General features: G+C 33.7%; 1 protein-coding gene across 2 annotated transcripts in view; it reads left to right on the top strand.

The window, feature by feature from the left end:
* The window catches only part of LOC129240795 (band 7 protein AGAP004871), a 150,235-nt gene extending 126,145 nt beyond the window's left edge, over positions 1-24,090 (top strand). For both annotated transcript variants that reach the window (XM_054876786.1, XM_054876787.1), the window contains exons 6-8: positions 1,763-1,818; positions 11,467-11,647; positions 11,842-24,090. In XM_054876786.1, coding sequence (XP_054732761.1) covers positions 1,763-1,818; positions 11,467-11,647; positions 11,842-12,048 — 444 coding nt within the window. In that variant the 3' untranslated portion in view covers positions 12,049-24,090. The remainder of the gene's footprint in view (positions 1-1,762; positions 1,819-11,466; positions 11,648-11,841) is intronic.
* The last annotated feature ends 1,042 nt before the right edge of the window (positions 24,091-25,132 follow it).

The following is a 25,132-nucleotide window of genomic DNA, read 5'->3' as shown; positions in this document are numbered from 1 at the left end:
TTCCCGGTGTACTTTAGCCTTTGTAATAAAATTTATTATCCTCCCTCTACCATTTATTAAGCCAGCAACTTTTTCCACAACAGCAGTCAACCAACATTCAACATTTATAAGAATAAACGATTTTGTGTCTCTGCTCATTGCACATCCGATTTTTCCAGTTTAGGAACAGTCTCAATACGAAGAGGAAAGACATCAAACCTACTGGCGGGCGCAAAGTGGAACACTAACTGCTAAATTTTGGACACATTTTCTTGTTCTGAAATTCCTTAAATATTTATTACAAAGTTTACATACATACTGAGCCAATGATTGTCAATTTGCCATTGAAGCGCACTAAAGTGTGAAGCTGAACAAAGGGCGGCTGATAAGTTCACGGTCTAAGCTATTCAAACTCAAATACACTTCCCACATAGTGAGTATCATATGCTTATGCTACTGAAAAAATACTCTTTAGATATATTATCTTTTCAACGGTTTTATACAGCTGGCTTCATATTACAGTTATCCGAAATTCTTCGTCCTCGTAATATTATTGTATTTAGTTCCTTTAGGCAAGTAATCAATTAACAAAAGCTCTTAGCAGTCGACTTTTCCCTTTTTAATGTCTCTGTTTATTGCATCGACTTTTACTTGGGCGAATCCAAGTTGCACATTGCGGCTGAAGGTTGCATCCTAATCTCCTTGACTCAACTCCAAGAAATCTGTACAACTCTCCAATCGTCCCTGATTGTCGAGTCGGTCCCTGTCGTTACTTTTCTATTGAAATAACTATGCCATTTATATGGTATGACAATACAGAATCCTTCAAACCCGATGACATATTTTCAAAAAATCTGCTTCGGTATAGGTATTTTTTATTTAACCAAGAAATTTAATCACGGCGCGCTGCTTCCAATTGCGAGAATTTTTAGGGATAACTGTAAGTGAACCAAAACACCAGCTAACAGTGACTGACGCAACGAAGTGATGACTCTTCGTTACCTTATGTTCCGAACTTAACCGCCGCCCCTCGTATGTATGTTAAAACACCAAAAATTTATTTAGGCCATTTAATTACATTGGTTCTTTAGAAGGTACGCATACTAATTACTCAACTCAATAGAAAGGGAAAATAGAATAAGGCTTACGTATTTTATTCAAGAAAAAACCTATTTCATTTTAAAAATTTAATTCAATGGAAATTTACAAAGTATTCGGCAATTTGAGTAAAACAGAGACTACAGCTTTCTTTTAAGCGCTTAAATCAAATCGTTGCAATGTTCTTACATTCGTTGCAATATAGTCGTTTATAATCATTGAAAAAAAAATTAATATTCTTGTAAAGAGATAAGAGTTTGAAATTTCAAAAGATTTAGCAGTAAATCGATCAGCTATCATGCTCTTCGCCATGGACTTAAACAAATATCCTCTTGGAAAAACGGCCGGATTTAAAAGCAACTCAACTCATCATGTCAACTAATCAAATATTGGATTTCATTGGTAAGACGGTCCATAGACAAGAACACCAATGGCAAAATCAGCGCACATTTTCAGACATTTAAAACTTAAATTTTTATTTGCGTATATTTGTATGTAGAGGTCAATAAGAAAACTGAAACTAATACCTATATATTTTGTTGTTTGTTTTGCTTTGCGCCCTACCGCTGATATGGATTTCAATTTGGAATTGCGATGAAACGTATCATCGTTTTATTATCCAACAATGATTTCTGCTGCCGCCAATTCAAACAACAACGGCAAAACTCCATGTGAACGACTATAGGTTCAACTGGACGAAGCAACTGACGCATGGGGCATTAAAGTCGAACGTGTTGAAATGTAAGTAGAGTCTAAATTTATTAAAATTTTATTATAAAGATGCATATGTATACCTGTATGTATTAATTTTAGGTGAAGTGAAAGATTTTCAAAATTGTTTTCATTTTATTTGGACGATGCAATTATGATATTACATTTATGATAACCCGAATGGGTTGGTGCGTGATTATCATTCAGAAGCGCCCATATTCGAATCTTTAGGCACGAAACACTAAATGATAGCAAAAAGTGTTTTTCTTTTTAATATATATTACGTCGCCCCTCAGCAGGCAATGGCAAGCCTCCGAGTGTATTTCTGCCTTGAAAAAGCTCCTCATAAAAAACCATTTGCCGTTCGGAGTCGGCGTAAAATTGTAGGTCCCTCCATTTGTTGAAAAACATCATGATACATGCCACAAATAGGAGGTAGAGCTCGGCCAAACACTTGGTCTGTTCTAAAATATAGTATGAATGTATGTATCACGAAAAACCGTTTAAAAAGGAAGTTACTATTGAGAAGGGTGTGCTCTAGTTTTGACTATTTCATTTTTGAGTACTACGGATACTTTCATTTTTATTTTTTTATATTAAGTGTTGAATACGTTTTGTTAACCTTTTCTAAAATCTTCAGTTGGGCGCCCGGATCTGACCAGACATGCATTCACAAGCATTTGTATGGGAATATGTGGCAAATGCGACAGTATCGCAGGAATATATATTTAATTTCTTACCTTTTTCATTGGTTTCGGCATACCTAGGTAGGTAGGTGAAATGGTTGAAGTGCCAGTCTGACACTCTTGAAGAAAGATTTAGATTGAATTCGTGAGGCTATCGTGGAAGTAGGTCAGCCACTTTGCAATTCGGTTATGGAAAATTTCATGAAAAGAATATTGTCCCATAAGCGTGGTCGTGGAGGTCATTTGCCTGTTGTTATTTATTAACGGCATACCTTCCTCTTTACAATGAAATAAAGATTAGATCAATTATATTAAAAAATGGCATTTTTCTTTGAATATCAAAATAACACCTCTTATTGGAAACCCCTTTATATTAATCTTTGCTTAGTTAAAAATTGAGTATGAACCCAGGCACAAAACTTAATGCCCGCCATAGTTAAGGAACTCTTGCAAAATGAGTTTCTTTCCCGGTCATTTCATTTGACTGAAGCTTAATATTTATACTTTAGGAATGTAAGAGTAACGTCCCATTCTGTGAACTTTTCGAATTCTTCTTTTATCCTAAGCAGGTAGACAGCTCTTGAATTTTATACTTATTTGCTTACTTGGATCTAAATAAATACAAATACTAGCTTGTTTCTGTTGGGAAAATCTACTTAGTTATATCTAATATAGCTGTGCAAGTCTATCTGAAGCAAGTCTGTAGACGTTGCCCACAGTCTAGCCACAATTACCTCTAAGCTTAAATGGGTTTAATACTCATTTCCACTCTCGCTACAATTAAATATTCAAACATTTTTGTTTAAAAGTTCGACTGGAAACTAATTCTTTACAACGGCAAACAAATTCTTGAACTGAAAGATTAGATTAGATCATCATTATTGAAGAATTGCATGCCGATTTCGTCGAAAAGAATTATAAGGTGGCTATTAACCTGTTATTATTGTCTATACAAATTCTACATTGTCTATACAAGATATTATAATAAAAAATCTTTTGTTTCCAACTAAATCCCTTCCAATTTTCAAAATAGATAATCTTTTTGGCACATTCATCATATGAGAAAATATATTCTAACGATTAAAGTTATATATATAAATATAATATTTGATCTTATGCATACTGTTCATATACAAATTATACATATACACACACATAAATATATTCTAAATTTGGCTGGAGATGGAACGCCAGTATATCCCTTAAGCTATGTAATAGTTACAACATACCATAATACTCAACTACTACGCGGTGCATTGTTCGCTTAATGAACTGGCGGAGTTAAGCCGATTTGGCTGCAGTAAAGCGCCAAACTAATTAGCATAGACAATGTATGTTATTATGCCAAAATTTCGTGTATTCATCATTACCTACGTACTAAGCTTTGTACAAAACTGGATTTACTTGTTATAGCTTTGTCTGCACACACATGCCTTAATGCTTGTATTTACGTACATATGTATGTGTGCATGACTGTATGCATAACAATAATATCAGCAAACACGTTAACCCCGTGATGTCAAAGATTAACGTGAAATTCGCAATGTAAGTACACACATGTATATGTGAGTATGGGTTACCTTTAACAAGTTTACATACATTTAAGTAACACTGTGCGACAATTTTATGGCAGCTCAAACCAAATTGGACTTTGTAAATGATTTCTGAAAATGTATCTATCCCATAATAAAACACTCGCTGAATTTGCAAAAGTTAACTCCGATTCATTTTCAATATAAATAAACAAGGCATTGTTTACATTTTTAAATGGTAAATAACTAAATTTAATTTAAATTCATAAATTTTAATAAAGATCTCATTTTATATAATGCCGATAAGAAAAATGTGATCGTATGTGAATGCATTGGCTAATCTAAAAATCCTTTGAATTGTAAAACGATGGAGTTAATCTTCAAGCGGCATTTAGAACTTGCTCGGAGGATTGCAAAACTAAAAAAACCAAAGAACACTTTCGTATGGATCGACGTTTATTTCCAAACCTGTGGGCTTCGTTTAATACATATATCCTTTAAAAAAAATAACTTTCGAAAAGATTTTTCACTCAAAAAAAGATTAGCACTTAATATTAAGATGATTCATCTTCAGTGCCGTCTCCTTAACTATGCGCCCGGTTTTGGCGGGCCGGCAATTTTCGTTTGTCATATCTCCATCAAGAGATTTTCATCCCTTACAGGCCATAGATTTAACTTTCTGTATGAATTTGTCTGCATTATTTCTCTTCGTGTTTATTAACCGGCAATAAAAATAAAAATGAAAGTCTAGATATGAAAAAATATGCGTACAATTGTGACAAATCTATCGGAAGACTTAGCGCAGACACCGGTGGAACTAGTTTTTGATTTGATATCAAAAAAGTGGGGAAACTGGTTAAAATATATTTCAGAGCGAAATGCAAGGCTAAGACGTATACAATAAAATTTTACCGGAAATATTTCTGGTCATAGTACTCTTTACCAGAAAGTACAAGATACCGAATTGGCTCCACCCGAAGCTGAACGGCGTAAAACTGACTCTAACTTAGCATTGACTCTAAGTACCTCGAAGTAATATTGGATAGCAAACTATCATGGAAGTACAATATTTTAGAGAGAAGGAAAAAGGGCAGTAACGCACTATCTGCATGTAAAAGGATGCCGCAGACTTATTGCAAGATATTACTATAAAGAAACGTAGAGATCTGAGTTCATCAGGTATAACTAAGGACGAAAAGGTCTACGTGAAGGTTAACCTAACTTAACCCAACATATTTCCATAGAACATTTTAACCCAGTAGTTCCCAACTGAACGTTACGTTTTGGCCCCTACTCTAAGAAACCGCTCAATTAACAAATTTGGAAAGTCGCAAGAGGGTTAATATGTTCTAAAAAATTGTTGTTTGGAAAATTGTATTTCATGTTACAAACATAAAAATCCCCACAGAAGCTAAAGTAACATTACTTTCAATACTAATAAGAGGGAAGTCCCACACATTCGAAGATGAATTTTTAACTGGCGATTAATAATCGAAGCCATTGAAGGTTTGTGAAGTAAGCATCGTACCAATGACTATGAGCGCTCTGTTCATGTAAAGCTGGATGAGCTCAGTTTAAGTGCAAACACATACACATTTGTATATATATGTATATTCATACATATGCATTTATTTTCCCCGCAAGACAGAATATTCGTTTGCGATTTCTCCCAACTCAAGAAATCTTTACATACCAAAATTCTCAGGCGTTGCCTAAATTTCACAACTATGCGTTATCAGGGTTTAGAGTCATGTTATGTGTTGCTTGCAGGATAATAAAAAAAATATCGTAAGACAAAAACTTGTCTCTTTAGTAACTTCGTATAAATAATAAATTGGCGGCCGCCGTAGCCGAATGGGTTGGTGCGTGATTACCATTCGGAATTCACAGAGAGGTCGTTGGTTCGAATCTCGGTGAAAGCAAAATTAATAAAAACATTTTTCTAATAGCGGTCGCCCCTCGGCAGGCAATGGCAAACCTCCGAGTGTATTTCTGCCGCTCGAAGGTGGCATAAAACTATAGGTTCCTCCATTTGACGAAAACTGTCAAAGAACGCACACTGCTAAGAAATATCTAACCAAGGATGCCCGCGATAGTTATAAATTTAACACGGTTATAATTTTTTTCAACACCACCTTTACAATATCCATCCATAACAAGGCGAGCTATATTTGTAGATTTTTGTTAGAAGCTCAATCCTTTTTTTTTATTTGTTGCTTTACGTATCCATTTGTGTCAAAATATGCTTGAGAAACTCTTCATCAACAATTCAAAACGCATTTTAAAAGCTTCCAAAACTCTTATATTTGAGGGGAAATCTAAAAATGAAATCGGCTCTTACAGTTCTGTTTTTCTGGAGCGAACCTTACTTATCTAGCTTACTGAGTTATATTGCTCATTCGCAGCTAATGTTTCCTCAGCTCTATAACTTTGTCGTTATTTTCTGGAATTTTCGCCGCAAATTTATGTGCATCTGGGTATCCACGTTCGAGTCAGTGTTCAGTATCCAATTTACCTCAACGTCCGAATCATTGCAGGATAAATTATAGCCACTTTCTTCAAAATCTAGATCACTCATAGTCCCTTTCATGCATATTTTTTCCAAATATAGAAACCCACAGTTAAAGTGAAAAAAAAAATATTAATTAAAAGTAAGTGTATCTGAAGGGATAATTCATCAAACTTCTAACATGACATACTGCCTGCGATCAAGTGTAAAATAAATAAAATATTATGTTACTCTCGCTTGCGATTCCTTCTATCTTTCCCCTCCTATTCATGACTTAAGTGTCATCGCTTTAGCAGAATTTAGAACCGCACATCTTTAAGGAGAACGCGAAGGAGTAGAGGCATCGATTTTTGCACTAACAATATGTGGTGATGAATACTTAAGTAGTTACTTACGTATTTTAGTATTCCATGCAGCAAAGCCATGTACCAATAACTCATCCATGCATACATATGTATCTTATGCACATCTATGCAGTATGCAAGGAAAGCCCTGCACGATATATCCAACGTCACGTTTTGGTTTTTAATCACGTAATTGAGTATAGTAATGACGAATTATTTGTTGTACTACATACTTGTACCACACATATTATATATCACTCATATACTGTAAGAGTGACATAATCCGAAGAACCAAAGTGTGGAGAAAAAAGGTTTCAAAGTTTTCAATTTACCATGTCTCCCTAAGTAAAAGTAAAGGCATATTTTCAACTAATGAGTTGCTGTTGATTGATATCGCCATGAATTTTTTACACAACATAAAAGAGGAGCGCTGGTAATTTCTGCATACTTATCTAAAAAAAATGTTTTTAGATTGTGATACTCTTGCCGTAAATGAGCTGTGTACATATTTTAATAGCGTTAGCAAGTTAGATGGGAGCTTTAAATCCGATTTTTCTATAACGTCCTTTTACAAGTGCATTAAGTATACGAGTAAGTGCATATGCACACTGGTATGGATATAATGTTGATGGCTCAGAAGTTAATGATTCAATTAGGGGCAATAAAAGTGCTTTATTATGTTCAAGTTAAATTAATTTAATTGCAATTATTATTCTATTAGGAGGGCTTGATTGATTAGCTGGCTATCAAGAACTGTGGATAATTAATTGGTTGGCGCAACTGGCGGCTTTAAAAAAATTAAATGTAGAGCGGTTGCATGTCAATGGATTCACTTATTTTGCGAATTGTCGTAAATTTTTCTGAAAAGTGGCTTATATGTAAGCTTGAGTAAAATAAAAAGTAAGCATAAAAAAATTGAAGTATGATTTTTATTCAATGTGAAAAAATATGGTATAGAGTTTCTAAAGTGAATAATGTTTGTTCTTTTTAACATAATATTTTTTTTTTTAATTTTTAGCATAAAATATATTTAAAGAATTTTTTTTTCCAAAATATATGGGGAAAAATTTTATTATTTTCAAAATTTTTGGAATACATTTTTTTCTCACTAAAAAAAATCCGCCACAGATTTTTTTCCATCAATAGCTGAGACTATGCTTAATAACAGCTCGCTGCTACAATAACAACAACAACTATGATCAGTAACCTCTGAAATTTCCAAAAGAAATTTCCATATCTTGTTGAGTTTTCTTCATATATTGAAATACGTATAGAGAATCAGTGAAAAATACCGGGTACCTACTTGCTAATGTAAGTATGTAACGACGCTTCGGTTGATTTATGTATGGACGTAATATTATAATTCTCCGTATACATACGCTAACGCTTCGCTGGAGCAGTATTTTGTACTGATTTTTCTACGGCCCTTCAATTTTAAGTAGCCGGGGCGCATGGAACAAAATGTTTTCTTTCGGGAATTCACTAGGAGGTTTTGTACGAATTACATAACACAAGCCCTAACTACTATTATTCGTACCCCTATGATTTCTTCTAATGCATATCTTGTTAAAAATTTTAAATGCAACCCTATTTTTTTATAAAAATATAGTTCTTACTACAACAAAAAACCACAAAACGCGAAGAAAAAGAAAATTTTCCAAAATTTTATCGAAGCTTTAAATTTTGACTGATGTTGATTTTATTTTTAAACACATGGCAACCTTATATGACAGTGATGTATGGCAACTATAAGCATTTGTCATCATATTTTAAAATCATCAACGGGAGGGAAGGAACGAACTCGACGATCACTAACGTATCTACGCGCCTCATACATATTTAACGTTAATTTAATTTTGTTTATATATTTCTTTTTTTACAATTATGGTATTATTTTAAACATTATTTGAAAGTTAGTTTATTTTTGTCTCAAGGTACCTTGACAAAGATATATTAGAATTTAAAAAAATTTTTTTTTTCTGGATTTTGTAGTGTAAATAACGAGCCACCTACGAAAAAATAGCGGAAAAGCGAAGGATTTTTTTTTTAACTATGGCGGAGAGTACTTTTACTTTTTTATTTTATATATAATATTCTATAGCTCATGCTACAGCAAAAATAACATAACATGAAATGTAAAATATAGTCAGAATATACAGCAAATTTCTAGGTACACAGTTTTATAGCTCAATCAATTCTATTACAACAAAGGGCAATTTTCAAGTTGATTTTTGAAATTTTTTTTTCGTTGAGGTCTTATGTTTTTTCTCCATATAATACACGATTTAGACCCATTTTAATTCTTCAAGAGAAACAGAGAGTATTGCAAACGATGGACCAGCTCTACAAAGATCTAGCCACAAAGAATTATTTTAAAATTAAAACGATAGAATATGGGCTTACAAAAGAAATTTGAATAACAAAAATAAAATTATAAATCTGTTAACATTTTTTAAGCGCAGAAAGTCAATCTTAAAACTATAGATCGAAGCATCTAATTCCCGTTGAACTAAATGTATTTAATTATAGTCTATTAAATAAAGTCTCAAACCATAATTATAAAAAAAAAAATTAAAAATAACACATTAACTCTATGGTATACCTTACACAGAAGAATTTTTGCTACCGATATTATTATCATCGTCATCGTCTTGGCGTTACAGTCCGGGGTGGACCATTGCCTCCTCTACAATACACCTCCATTCTTCTCGACAGTCCGCTTTCGCTTTATGTTGTGAGATTTTAATCTTTCGTATATCGTCCTCTCCTTCTTGCTCCTTCAGGGTTTGCTTCAAATACTTTTATGGTTGTTCTTTCGCTGCTCATTCTTAAAACGAGTCCATATCACCGCTAAGCGCATATTTGTGTCGATTTGTAAAATATTGTGCCCCCTTGTGCCCTGTTGGAAGAAGTAAATAAACTTCAGCGTTATTTTATTTAAAGAATTTTCAAATTACCTGTCTTCACCCCGAATTATGCAATAACGCTAGAAACTAACGTAGAAGATAGCTACTTATATTCGTTAGAACTACATTTGGAAAAATATCTATAAATACAACAGCAGTAGACTCCCGCACAAACTTACCCAGTGCATATTACGAAAAAACGTGTTTTGGCTCAAACAACTCAATGACTTAGGTATGGAGTTTGGCCTAAAGCTTGAAGAAAACATAACTGCTACGGACTGGCAAGATCGCTGTACCCAGCTTTTATCAAACATTAAACTACAAAATTTAAACATGGCAAAATAAAAAGCACTATCAAGCACCACACGAATATATAAACACTTAGATCACTCAAAAGGAGAATCATACTTTAGAGAAGATATGCGGTTAGCTGACATAACAACAACATTTAAAGCAAGATGTGGTTTGTTAAAGCTGAATGCAATAACTTATGGAAACGCGGTAAAAATTTGCACACTATGCAACTCAAACGAAAAAGAAGACATGTATCACTTCTTAAGAAGGCTCCCTGCACTGAAGGAAATCAGACAAATATACTTAAATGCAGAGAAGTTAAACGACGCTGAAGTAATACATACACTAAATGGCCAAAATTGGAGAACACTAACTGGTTTCATATACTCAGCCTGGCACTATAGAGATTTTCTTATAACAGAGGTCAATTATTAATTAATTTAAGAGCTGTGACAGACAACAAGGTTATTGCCACAAACATTTTTATTTATTTCTTTGTTTACTTTAATATATTAAATGAATTAATGTATGAATCAAATCAATTGTTAGCCATAATTTTTTATAAATTAAATAAAGAATTACCTACCCCCTTGAGCTATTTCGTTTATTTCTGAATGCAGTGTTAAATTAAATAAAAGCACTGATAGTGATTCGTTTTGTCTCATGCCGGATTTCATTTCGAATTCGTCAGATATTTCGCCATTCATTATTACTTTAGCGTTTGAGTGTATAAGAGTCATATGCATCAAATTTATTTATTTTTGTAGTATACTCACTACTTTTAGGTGATGGTCGTCGATATATTTTCTGTTAAGTTTATCAAATGCTTGCTTAAAGTCTATAAAGATACAGTGTAGATTAATGTTGAACTCATAACATTTTTCAAATATCTGCGACATGATAAAGCATTGTCTGTAATCTCCCACGATCTCTTCTGCATACACATTTAGTGTCTCATACAGTATGTTTAATAGAATTTTGTAGATTACGTTGAAAAGAGCTATCCCTCTACAATTTACACAATTTAATTTGTCCCACTTTTGTATAAATTGGGACTATTAGGCATGTATACCATTCTTCAGGCATGTTTTCTGTTATCCAAATTTGGAGTATTATTTCATATATCTGTCTAATCAACTCTTCTTCGCCATATTTTATGAGCTCTGCATTTATACATAGGACGTCACCTATCAGTAAATAAGCGGGAGGCTAATAAAAAATACTTTTGTCCATTTCGGTGCTCTATTGCTTATACGTTTAGAAAAGGGTTGTACAGATATTGTCCCTATATATTATTAGACACATACATATGCATATCTTGTGCTTGAATAAGCAACCGATTTAATCTAAAATGTAATTGTACAAATACTAACTTTTATTCTACTTCTATTTCACCTCACATTACAGCAAGGATGTACGTTTGCCAGTACAACTGCAACGCGCTATGGCCGCCGAAGCCGAAGCAGCGCGTGAGGCACGTGCTAAAGTTATTGCCGCCGAAGGAGAGCAGAAAGCATCCAAGGCATTGCGCGAAGCATCTGAGGTAATCGGAGGCTCACCAGCAGCGCTACAATTGCGCTACTTACAGGTAATAAAAACTATTATTCTCTATTCAGAAATCTAAGCTTGATTTAATCGCCGAACAGGCTGATGGCTCATCAAATATTATTATTATGACTTTACTAAATATACTTACCTAAATATACATTTAAGGTTGTAAAGTAATATATTAGTATGAGCTAAAAATTTAATCTAAAACATTTTCGAATTCTCCCAAAATAGACACTTAACACAATATCGGCGGAAAAGAACTCAACGATAGTTTTCCCATTACCCATCGATTTAATCACTTATTTCCTAAAGACAACCGAAGCGACGGCGCAGCAGCAGCAAAATGCCGTTGTGCCAGCGGTGGCAGGCGTGAGCACGGAACATTCACCGCAGCAATCGACATCACCGCAAGCGGGAATACAAACATCATCTATGTAAAAAACAAAAACATAACGTAGATAACCGTAAGCAAGGAACATAATTTGCAAACGATTTTATGATAAATCAAAAGCGAAAAAATATTTGCATATAAGAAAATATAGATTTTCGATTTTGAACAGAGTGGATGAAAGGAGTTCGAAACAGTGAGCACAAAAAGTATGCGTCGTCGATCAAGTGAATTAAATTAAAAGTTTAGACTTTCAAATAGTCAATAGACGTGTCCTAGTCTATTCAGCCTACTTATAAATGTTAGTTATATTACTTAAAACTCCATGAGCACAATAACAGTTAGATTAAAGCCGAAAATTAGCTTCAATTAATTTACTTGAATTTAACTATGAAGTTGCTGGTTACCTATTGTCGTCATCCCGGTAGTAACAGTAAATAAGAACAATATTGGCATGCGTCTCTCATAATGCAGGGCGGCAAAACACTCTCATAGCCACTCGTACATAGTAGGTGTACGAGTATTTATACGTTAATTCTCAATGTATGTATGCACAAACATATATGACAGCCTTAAACCTAACCTGGCTCCCTCACTCTTGTGTTGCTATCACACCAGCGTTAAATTACTAGCATGAGCCGACTTGTTACTTTAAAGAATAGTATTAGTAGCATAATAACAAAAAACCGCATTCAAATAGTTGAGTCGTAGTGTTGAAGGAAATCTGAGGCGTCTTGCAAAGGGTACTAGTGATAAGATTCTTATCACGAACCAAGATCTTGAAAAATCCCAAACCTAAGATCCAAATGTTGTAAAAAATTAAGCGACGAATACTTTTTGTGCACACTTCACACATGCCCACACACATCTAGCGTGTATATTTACAACATACTGAATAAGGATGGTATAGTATAAGTAGTTTTAGGGAGTTGAAATAATGTTGCTGAATGGCGTTAAGTTTGCTCGATTAGCGTAAATTCAAACAAATTGCAATTTTCCAAATATTGATTGCAAAAATTTATTACAGTTATTAGCTGTCTCAAATATATTAGATATATTCATTATTGCAAAACATTAATAAGCCACGAAAAATATACATAATACTTAGTACTTTTATTGTATTAAACAAAAATTGTGCAATACATAATTATTTGATGATTTCAAGAGATTTACAAGCACGCAATGGATTTATCAAAAACTTAGCTACGCAAATACTTAAGTAGTTATATATTTATCAACTACCACGGCATTTAAAAGTTTAATGACTTGTTTTACAATTTAAATAGTTAAAAAATTGATGAGAGGTAGTTTAATATATTTGTGTGTATGTATATGTGCATCTAATATTAAGCCTCGGTCTGCGTATAAGTGCTTTAAAAAATAGCGTAATTGGGAGTATAAGTGACAAATACATATATTATACATTTGTATAGATGTATGTAAGAGCAACAGATACATGTGTATATACGCAGATACATATGTATAAGTACCCAAAAGTCGCATGTCCCTTTCTAATCAGATTGCATTGTGACTTCGATAATTTCCTCACAAAAAAATGCTGAAAAATTAGGAACAAAATGATGCTACAAGGAGGTGTAAACTTAATCAGCCAAGTTGGTTTTTGCATATCTGTTTTATTAAATAAAATAAAAATAGTTTGCGTGGTGGAAACCTTTATTTAGGCCTGCTTGTTTGTTTGTATATTGAAGTTCACAAGTGTCAAATGTGATTGGCATTCAATGTCATTTGCAAGAAATATAAATCTCCCGATATCGTGACATACAGTGTACTCTGCCCCGCTTGTGCAGAGGGCCCCACTTTTTATGCGTCTGTCCCGCCTTCGCTTGAGATCTTTGGCCTGGTGTGTTAATAAGCGACCACCTTGGCTCTTTAGCACCACAAGATCTAATCAGATGTCTTCGGAGGACGGGTAGATCTAAAGAAAATTAAAAGGAAATCCGAATACAGTACAATGGACTTAATGTTGCCTGAGTGTTGTACTTACTAGTTGTCCCGACAAAAAGAATAAAAACTTTTCCGATATAATGATTCATTTTGCGCCACCAATTAAAGATTTGAGTTAAAAGACTGGATTGATTTAAACTGAATTTTTTTAATTTTTATATTTTAATTTTGTGAAATCAAGGGCGATTTAACACTAAAGCAACAAATTATTGCTATTACTAATGTTATTTGGCGATATTTCAACCTCAATTATAGCTCATGACTGTAACGAAATTTCTTCTTTTAAAAAAGGTTTTTTTATTTTTGGGAAAATCAGTGTTGCTACGTCTTACAGCTTTATTTGTGAACTACGTGGAATTAATGAAATACTTGGCTAATGCTAAAAAATATGTAGTACAGTTGCCGAAAAATATTACCAAAAAGAAATTACGTTTGCACAAAAATTCTAAATTTAACCCTATTTGTCTATAGCGATATTTTGTTAATCCTTTCAGGAGCAGTTCGTTTGCGATTGGCATCGCTCTTTCATCCTACATTACAAACGCCAGCAGAATACATTTAATATACAAAAATTAATCACCCTATCGCGTAATAAAAATGCCCATAATTTTTTCTAAATGATTAATTTTTACTGGTCAAGACTTCTGACGCTTATTAGGTTTTGTTAACTCTACTGATCTACACCCCCATTATCATATGCACCAGAATGGTCCATAGAGCCCACAAAGGATTATATACGAGCGTATTCTTTGAATCCTTACCTTAACGTACTGTTTCATTCTCTTGTTGCAAATACCCCTCAATGAGGAGAAGAATGCAGAACCAAGGACACTAAGTCCCGTTCTGAGAGACGCTATGTGATAAAGCAGGTAGTTATGAGTATATTTACAATACCTTCATTGTACTTTTTGTACTTTATTTTTCGAGATTTTGACAAACGATTACGTCAGTGCTGGAAATTGGGAATAAGCTATCTCGTATTATCTCATTATATCTCATTCTTGGTTACAAGCTGCGTATATTTCACGTTTCCCCTGGGGAGCACTTTACGTAAAGAAATTGTGGTGGGGGGAAGTGAAAAGTTGGTAGTTTCTTCGTTGCAGAAGTGATTCCTGCAAAATTGCATTCAACAAGGTCTACGTTTTCAATATGATTGACATCTCTGGCTCCGCTCTCAGGTAGCCGAGATAGTCCCTTGACCGAGAACAGTTTAAGACAGTTAAAGTTATCAGGAAAAAATTTCATATGCACGTGGAAATATTAATGTTGCGTACTCTATTTTTCACTTTCTCATCAAATTCATTTTTAAAGGACTTTAAAGTTTCAAAGAACTAAATTTTCAAAAAATTATCATCATTAATTTCTTTTATCACCCATAAAATTTAGGCCTTCAGATAATATTTCCTTCACAATGACTTTAATTTCTTTAGATGACTCCCCGGTAGCACTTATCTTCTTTTCAAGCGTTCTCTTCCATGTGCACCTAGGCCGATTTTGCCGTCTGCTTTCTAGCAGGTTCCATTGCAGTGCCTGCCTGCAGACTTTAGTTGGGCCCGTTCGTAAGGTCTCCCCGATCTATTTCGATTTTCTAAGTTGTATCTTAGAATGTTTAGGTAGTTTATTGCCCTGATCCCAAAGATCTGCGTTGGAGACTATTCTGGGCCACCAGATACGCAGAATCGTAGAATCCGCCATAGGCACTTATTGATGGAAACTTGTACTATGTTGGGGAGCAAGTCTGCCATTAACCATGTTTCGCAGCCATAGAGAAAAACCGATTTAACGTTGGATTTAAAGATGCGCATGTTAATTATAGTGGAAATCGTAGAAGAAATCCAGACTTTATTAAGTTGCGCAATCGCACCGAGGGCTTTTGCCAGTCTAGACTGAATGTCATCTGCTGCACCGCCGTCTGTAGAAATAATGCGTCCCCAGTAAGTAAAGTTGTCGACATTTTTAATATTGGTATTTGTTGCGTTAAAACTGCTGCCACGATCCCCCAAATTCACTCTTAATGATTTCGTTTTTCTGAATTTAATATTTTTGATTTTTAAAGTTTTTCATCTTTAGTCAGACCTTTTGAGATTCAAAAAATTGTTTTAAATAATATGCTCATTCAAACTATGATATCCTTATAAATTTCACAAGAAAGTAAATATATTCAGCTACTAAAAAAACATTTTGTTTACATTCGCCTGGGCAAATCTAGATTTTTATAGTAACCATTGCGTATACTTTACTTCATAGGAGGAAAACGGAACCATTTTTTTACGTTTATTATAAAACTTATCTGTGAATGAAGAAGTAGTAGGGTTAGCGAGATTTGCTCAGTTTTCATTTCTTTATTTAGCCACCTGCCTAAAATCTTAAACTATTCCAGTCGCATATGCAAATGTTGGAGCTTATCTAGTTTTTATTAATTGTTATGTAGCAAATTCTACTCTTAACGCTCTAAATGTGTATTCAAAAATCATGCATAAATCAAAAAACAATTGAACGCTGCATAGGTAAAAGGAATTTAAAATAAGATTAGAAATGCGTACATATATACACACGTTTGCTTGCTTGCAAACATAGTAGACAGTATATAAGTAGCGAAAGAAAATCGAAATAGGTACGTAGGTTCATGAACAAACAATCTCAATCGATATTCAAATTTGAAACAGTTCATTTAACTTTACTTACAAAAACTAAAATGTACACGACTTAACTTACATATACATAAATTTAAGTAAATATGTAATTAGTACAATTTATTCGATTTCATGCTGTACTGAGCAGCAGACAATTTTTACTTTCAATTGTAATATCTCTAGAATCAAATAATGTGTGATAAGGTCGCGTGTTTCAATGATTGAGTGCCAAAAAAAGGAGTTGAAGTATGAAATATTACAAAAGTCAGTAATTACAAATTACTCTAACGATTTGCATTAATACATTAGACAATTATTAGTTAGAATGTTTACAAACTTGCTTGTATGCGAAGGGTTATTATGTATGTATTATAACGTAAATTACACTATGCGCGACAATTTGATGGTGAGTACAAGTGATCGCTATCAAAGTATGCTCTTTAGAGTGGTGTGGTGCAAATGAGGTCGGTGGAGTTCGCTGGGGAGTGAAATGGCAGCTCGCTAAATGATACCCTAAAGAACTTTCGATACATAGGTAGTCATAAAACATATCGCCCGTCTGCTGGAAGAACGTCATAACATAAAAAATGAAAATGTCAAGAAAAACGGCGTCAAAGTTTTCAATTCACTTAATATGCTACCCTAAGTAAAATGAAAGGCACATTTTCAACTAATGAGACACTGTCAATAGATATCGCCAGATATAGTTACCATTTCTGCATACTATAATAAACTTTTTTTTTGAATTCTGACATTCCTCCAACAAACGGGCGATACTTAAATATACTTATATTAACTTTTTTTACAAGGGATATTTAAATAATTTGTTTACTGGCATAAGAAAAGAGTACGCAGCATAACTCATTGGGGGTTGTTAACGCACCTTCCTTTTTGAGAAACCTAGTTGGTGTTGTGACTTAATAAAACACTTGCGAAAATGTGTATGAAATGATATTTGTAACACCATAGCTGTGTATAAATTCGGGTCGCTCCGGTACCGTGGACGTGACTGTCAAGAAAACATATCACCTTGGTCAAAAAGTTCCCAGAATATATGCCGAAAATTTGAAAAACAAGTTTATTCCTTAAAAGTGGTGTTATCGTCTTGAAAGTACTTCCCATCAACTGCAACGCACTTAGTCCTGTGTTTGGTTCCAGCTCTCCAAACATTTCGGAGACTCTACTTTTGGTATAGCCTTCAGCGTCGTCTTCAATTTTTCCATTATTTCTTTAAAACGCGTTCCCCGTAGCGGAAAAAATCGCAGGGAGCCATATCAGGTGAATTCGTTGGCTGTTGGATGGTATTCGTTTCATTCTTGGTAAAAAAATGCAGGGATAATCATGGCACTGATCGACGGTGCGTTACCATGGTGCAAAAGCCATGAGATATTTTTCCACAAATCCTTTCTGTTTTTGCGAATTGCTTCAGTTATGTATGAGACGTTTTCGCCCAAATAATACTTCTTATTAACTGTTTGGCCTTCTAGCGAAAATTTTTGGTGTATAATACTGTTATAATTCATTCTCCTTCTTTTTTGACTGACGACGGGGATTCTTTGGTCATGGTTCATTCGGAGTTCTCCTTTCACTCGCCTGATGTCTGTATTGCGTGTCGTATTCATAAATCCACGCCTCGACTTCGGTAATTATGTGTTTGATGGATGTTTGGTCGGATCCAGCTTGGAAAGCTGTATCCACGCAGTTCCTTTTTTGCATGAAATTCATGTCCTTTGGGACCAACTTTGCAGCAACACGGCGGAAGGCCAAATCATTAACTACAATGTCCTGAACGCATCCATAAGCAATGTCCAATGTGCCAACTCACTGGTGATTAAGTTGCGTTTATTAATAAACTTTTCTTTCAATTTATTCATGCTTTCATGAGTTTTCGATGTCGGCGGCCTACCACTAAGCAGGCCGGTTATCATCCTCGATGGACTCACAATCTCTTCCGTCACTCGAAAACGGCTCTTTTCATTAGAATATCATTACCGACACAGTTTCTCAACCTTTCTAAGGTTTTCACACCATTCAACCCCTTTACAAACCCATTGTTGTCAAATCTATTTTTAAAACTGCAAAAATTCGAAAAAACGCGCAGAGGTAGATTTACTCACGACAGCGTAACTTTTACAAATGTCATCAAATTTTGATAGGAATGTTAATCAAAAGTGTAGCAATCTAACAAGAACAAGAAAAAAACAGAATTCAAAGCAGCGGGCTTAGAGCATCACCTGGCTGTTGTTCCGTAAACTTTTTGATCAAGGTAGTATTTAGGTAATGCGTTATATTTGTGATCAATCACATCAGCCACTTGTTATAGCCAAGCCAAAAAAATAAATAACGCAAACTAGCACTAATATTAATGTATACAAGTACGCTCAAAGACGTTACTTTCTACTTTTACGTTTTCAATAGCTTCGTTGTTAAATTGATTTAGTAATTTGAAGTTTCCGAAAGTTGAGAGCAACCATCCACAGTCTTGCTGCTTAAAGTACTCTTGGAAACTAAAAAATTGGTTTGTTGACGTACAAGCTGCTATTTATTGCCATTTAGAAAACCATTTCGTTTAGTTCAAATTGCAATAGAAACTGGTAGGCAGCATAAATTCTTTAGAGAGTTGCGCTCATTTAATGCGAACACTACGCGCCGCCGCAGCTTTACACGAACACAGTTCTATAGAGACGCTTTTTACAAGAACGTCCCTCCACTCTGCATCACTTCACGTCCCATCTCGACAAATTGCTAATGTCGCTCAATGTAATTGTGAGAAAAGCCAAGATCACTTTAAATTTGTATGTAAATAAACGAATATGAAATGAGTAAATAGATATTTATCTAGTTTATAGATCGTTGTTAACGGTACTAAAATAAATTAGTATTAAAATTTTTAAAGTCACCTACAATTCATTAAAAAAGGTATGGGCACGATTTTTGGCATTTTCATATAGTAACTTTTTATTCAACACACACTTATGGCAATACTGCATACATATGTAGTGAAAGGACACATGCTAGCAATTTGTTAAGTAACAGTATAAATTAATAAATTAAGTATTACAATAAATACATCTTTCTTAAATACTTTCAAAGAAACGAAAAATATATAGTAAATAAACTTTCTTTATTGACATACCGACTACAGATAGTATAATAATCTAGGACCACACACACAGACACACAGTCAGTAGAGTCAAAACGTGAAATCGTATGCAATAATTACATATACAATATATAAGAGTATGTATATATGAAAACTCTATTTAACAAGTACTTGTAATCAAAGCCAGGGAGCAGCAATATGTATTATGTAGCTGGAAACTTTGACAAATAAACAGAAGAGCAAACGAATAAGAATGTATGATGAATGCGCATATTGTATGTGAATTGTATTGAACTAACAAAAGCTGCACTGACAGACCATAGAACCTCCCAAACAGTGAAAGGGCAACTCATGTATCTACTAAAACTTGTGAGCGACATTTACAATGCCAAAAACTAATTTGCTCCAATTAAACTCATCTTTGAACCGATTGATTTTTAGCATAGTGAGCTTTTAGTACAGGAGTGACACATTCGCTGTTTTTGATGTTCTGTGGGCAACCGACCTTAGCACGCAACGCGAATAACAGTCTCATATTCGTGTGAAAAAGAAACGTATTACTTTTAATTACTGCATATTTCTAGGCATTACCTATACATGTGCAGTCAGTTTAATAAAAGTGTGAAGTCATTTGTAGATCGAAATCGTTAATAATGAACTATTAGAATTTACCCTTAAACAAGGGTAGGATTTTATGTGATGTGTAGTTTTTGAATTTTGTAATCCCTTAATGGTAGGAATGACAAATAAAATTTACTAATCGGTTAATGTACCAAATAGTAAATTGTAGTATAAAAAAATAATTGCCCACAATTGTAAAAATGGTGAGAGCAACATCGGCTGCCTCGTCATCAGGGATTCAGCCGCAGAATTCTGCTCGCTCGTTTCACATACTCGTTCAATTAGTCGTTCTTCAGACGGCACCGAAGTAAAATAGGCTTTGGTTCCGCTGATTTTTTTTTTTTTTGTTGTATATCACCCACACAATCTCAGTTTTTTCGTAAGCAAATAGGTGCCATAACTTTTGTTACGTCAGTGAATTAGTTGATTCCCTCAAAATCGCTTAGAGCCGAGTAACAGTCCGATGTTGAATACAGCTCTGCATTCTGTATATTACTTAGCTGTAAGTCCCTCCATTTGTGGAACATCATCAAGACGCCTACTTGTTACGCAAACAAAACATTTCTCCTCTATCGACTGAAATCTTCTTCCACGAAGTGATAACTTCAACTTTGGAAACAAAAAGAAGTCGCACGGGGCCATATCAGGTGAATACGGTGCTTGCACGATGGTATTTACTTGGTGTTTGGTCAAATAATCTAGCACAATTTGGGCTCGGTGCGATGGCGCATTATCATCATGCAAAATCCAGGTTTTTGCCCACTTTTCCGGCCGTTTGCGACGTACAGCATCTCTCAAACGCTTCAAAACGGATAAATAATACTCTTTATTGACTGTAATAAACCAAAATTTTTGGAATTTTGAAAGAATTTTTAAGATGAAAGCAACTTGAACACGTTTTAATGTTTCTTGAATATCACATGAAAGCACCGTAAAATATTAATGAAAATGGCTTTATTGCTTTTCAAAATATTCTTGTTGAAAGTCAAAATACTTCTGAATTCGCTTTAACAAATTTTCAAATTTCCATGTGCATACCTCCAAAATGAGCCGTTTCAGGCTTTAACAGCTTCTTCAGACGTTGGAAAACGTTGACCTCACATTTTATTGTTGTTGTTTGGGAACAAAAATAATTTCTTGGGCGCTAAATCAGGACTGTAAGGCAAATTACCTAATAATTCGATCTTCTTGAGTGCCGAAAAACAATCTTGTGTGAGCCGATACGTGAGAGCTCGAATTGTCTTGGTGAAGGATAATTCATCTTCAGCGGTTGGCTGGTTTTCGCCAATTCTCCGAAAACTTCTGGCAAATAAAAGTTTCCATAATGGTGCGGCTAGGATATGAAGACATTTTCTGAAAAAATAATCAGCGATTTACTTTGTTGTAACGAAACCTACTCTCAAAGCGCGAAAATTAAGAATTTTTACAGATTTTTTTGGCAGACAAAAATAATTACATTTTTTGGAGCTTCATCAACTTGATAATTGAATACTAGCTGGTCCTCGCGACTTCGTTTGCACTTTAAATAAATTTCTAAAATCGATATTAAAATAAAATAAATAATTGGCGCGTACACTTCTGTTAGGTGTTTGGCCGAGCTCCTCTTCCTATTTGTGGTGTGCGTCTTGATGATGTTCCACAAATGGAAAGACCTACAGTTACAAGCCCACTCCGAACGGCAGATATTTTATGAGGAGTTTTTTCATGGCAGAAATACAATCGGAGGTTTGCCATTGCCTGCCAAGGGGCGACCGTGATTAGAAAAAACTTTTTCTTAATTTTGGTGTTTGACCGAACCCATTCGGGGGTTGAAAATTTTGTTCATTCTGTACAATATACTTTGTTTGATATCCAATTAAATTATATTACTAATTTAAAACTTTTTTTTCAAATAAGTTATTTAAAAATATTATTGGATTCAAGTTAAATTTAAATTTCTATTGATATACGTATATATCTAGTTTTACAATTAATATATGTTTGCTTAATTTACAAAAAAAAAAACAAAAAAAAAATGTTATTTAATGCAACTTGCTTAAAATCCTTTCATTCGAACCCCACATTTTAATATTGAACTGACATTTGTGATAAATTGCTGCTTTGTAATAAGATTCAGGTGGCAACGCTATAAAAAAAATTGCTTTTAGAATACATTTTTCTTAAATATATTTTATTTGATACCCATGCTTTTATACTCATGTCTATTTTTTGATAAATAACTTTTTTTTTAAGTACAAACAAGAGGCAACACCCTGCTATGAATGTTACATTCAAACGATCTACAACCGGCTTTGGATAGGCTCTCCTTTAACATAAAATGTTAAAATCAGGGCTGTAGTTTTCGAATAATGTTCTTTCGAAAAAATGTGCAACGTTTCTATGAATGTTTTCATATATGTAGAGACTAATGTCCAAAAAAAGTTTTTTTATAAACACAAAAGGGTAATGGAAGAGTGCAGTAGAGGCAGTATAATACTAATAATGCAGTACGCATCGCAAAATATCATTTATATGAATCTACAAATACAAAATAAATTAAAAAAAATTGCAAACATAGTAATAATACAAATTTTAAGTTAAAAAATTCTTCTTTAAACTGAAAATTAAAAACGAAAAACTATAAAGAATGCCAATTTTGCGCCAATTCGTTCTAATGGTTTTTAAGTGAGGCGGCACGCCATTTTGATTGAATAATTTTACGGCACTGTCAACAGGGCTTTCACTAACAACCTTTTTTATGCTACATATGGCTGTTAAATGTTATATTCTGCCAAACAAAAGTGACTGTCATTCGTGCTACATATTAGGGCTGCAGCTTTTGTTATATCATTACAAAAATGGGTCTAACTCTATTATAAAGAAAAAAATGTATTTATAAAATTCTTCTATCAAATATATGAAATCAAATTAAATATGTAATTAGCAAAGTACTCGAATTACTCAGCACATTAATTTCAACTACGAATTTAAATACCTTTGTACTTACTTACATATACTATGTAGTTTTCACAACCGTAAATCAATTGTCAACTATTACCCTAAATAAAATAACTAGCTATATATATTCATAAAACACATATTAAAACGAGAAACTTATCTCACTCGCATACGAAGACTTGAAACAGCGAGCAAAGTATTAAAATACCTTAGCATATACATATTTATGTACTTTCACAAATCTCAACGAAATCTGTGTGTATGTACAATACATGAAAGTCTGTCGACAAATCAAAACTTTTCTGAAACCAAACTGAAACCAAAATCACATTAGGGTGAGTCTATACGCTAAAGTCATTGGTTGGTTAAATCATCAATAGTTAGTAGTTGCTTTCAAAGTTATAAACGAAAAATGTCAAGTGAAGGAAGTTTTATCTTTCGATGACGAATAACCAAATCAACAAGGTTTTCTGTTTGTTTTACAATAACAAAACACATACTTACATATGCCACACAGTACATACATAAAAACTCGCCCTTTCAAGCTATATGAGGAATTTTACTTTATAATAAATAGACACAAAAACAAAAAAAAACTTTCCCACACCAGCCATATTTGGCATAATAATAATTACTATACAGAAATAAATAAATACGTAACAACTGAATTGCGACAAGTTTTCGCATTGTTCATTACATAATACCAAACAAAATTCCATTCAATACTTTTACTTACACACAAATCACAATAAAATGTAGTATGCAGAAAATGAGAGACCTTTTTCGAAGTTTTTAAAATAAATAAATGTTTTTATCGGTGTCCAACAACAACAAAAGACAAACAAAAACTGTGCGTTTCAATAATGTAAGGACATATTGCGAAAGTAAGTATGTGTGTCTACTTTAAACTCCCTTCAGGGGTTAAGGGTAGTCAGAGGTCCGAAAAAAATATGATTTTCAAAGATTTTTGTTTGGTAGTCAATTTCTTTATTTTACAAATATAAACACATAACATTAATACATCATGTTTCGACTTGACTTTAGCAAAATTTCAAAAAAACAAAATTAATATTAGTAAAAGATATCGCCGTTTGTTTGGAGCCCTTCTCCAGAAGTCCCTTGCGGAAAATCATCTAAAATTAATCGGACAAGAGAAATTAATTTTATAAGTAGATAATCTTGTGCCTGATCGAAGTTCTTTTTTCAAAATTAACAATATGGCGGCCTCAGGAAATATTTTTCAGTTTTTCGAGAATTAATTAATTGTTAAAAAAGAAATCAAATTTTTTGAAAAAAAAAAATAAATCCTTTGATCATTCACGTGTTTTTTATGTTGTTGAAAAGCAGTATAAATTTAATTCAAATCTACGAAGTTTTTAAGTTACAGTGATCACCAGTTCAAAAAACATTGTTTTGAGAAAAACGCACTTAAAGTTTTGCTACCTCTTCCCGAGCGACCGAGTGCTCTTTGTTAATTGTTGAATAACTCGAAAAGATATTGTCGGATTCACTTCAAATTTTCACACAATATTTCTAAGATATTATACTTTAAGAAAATGCCACAAAAAATCCAAATTTTTTAAAATACTGACTACCCCTCACTCCTTCAGCGAAGTCGGCTAGCCCCACACAACAGTCGGATTTATATGGAGTAAAAAATGTATTTATATATTTACTTAAATTAATCTGCCCTCACCCTAATCTAATATCAGTCTTACATAAAAAGGGTGTTTTTTAAGTGTCTGAAAACTTACAATGACCGTACAAAACACAAATATTCTTTGAATGATTTTTTTTTTTGTAATTATAATCTGGTAGATAATATCATGGCATTTATTTTTTTTTAATATAAATGTGATAATGGCATATGTCCAC

Source organism: Anastrepha obliqua, chromosome 3, assembly GCF_027943255.1.
Source record: "Anastrepha obliqua isolate idAnaObli1 chromosome 3, idAnaObli1_1.0, whole genome shotgun sequence".
In the NCBI taxonomy this organism is placed as follows: Eukaryota; Metazoa; Arthropoda; class Insecta; order Diptera; family Tephritidae; genus Anastrepha; species Anastrepha obliqua.
The sequence above is the reverse complement of the archived record's forward strand: the minus strand, read 5'-3'. Positions and strand labels throughout refer to the sequence as shown.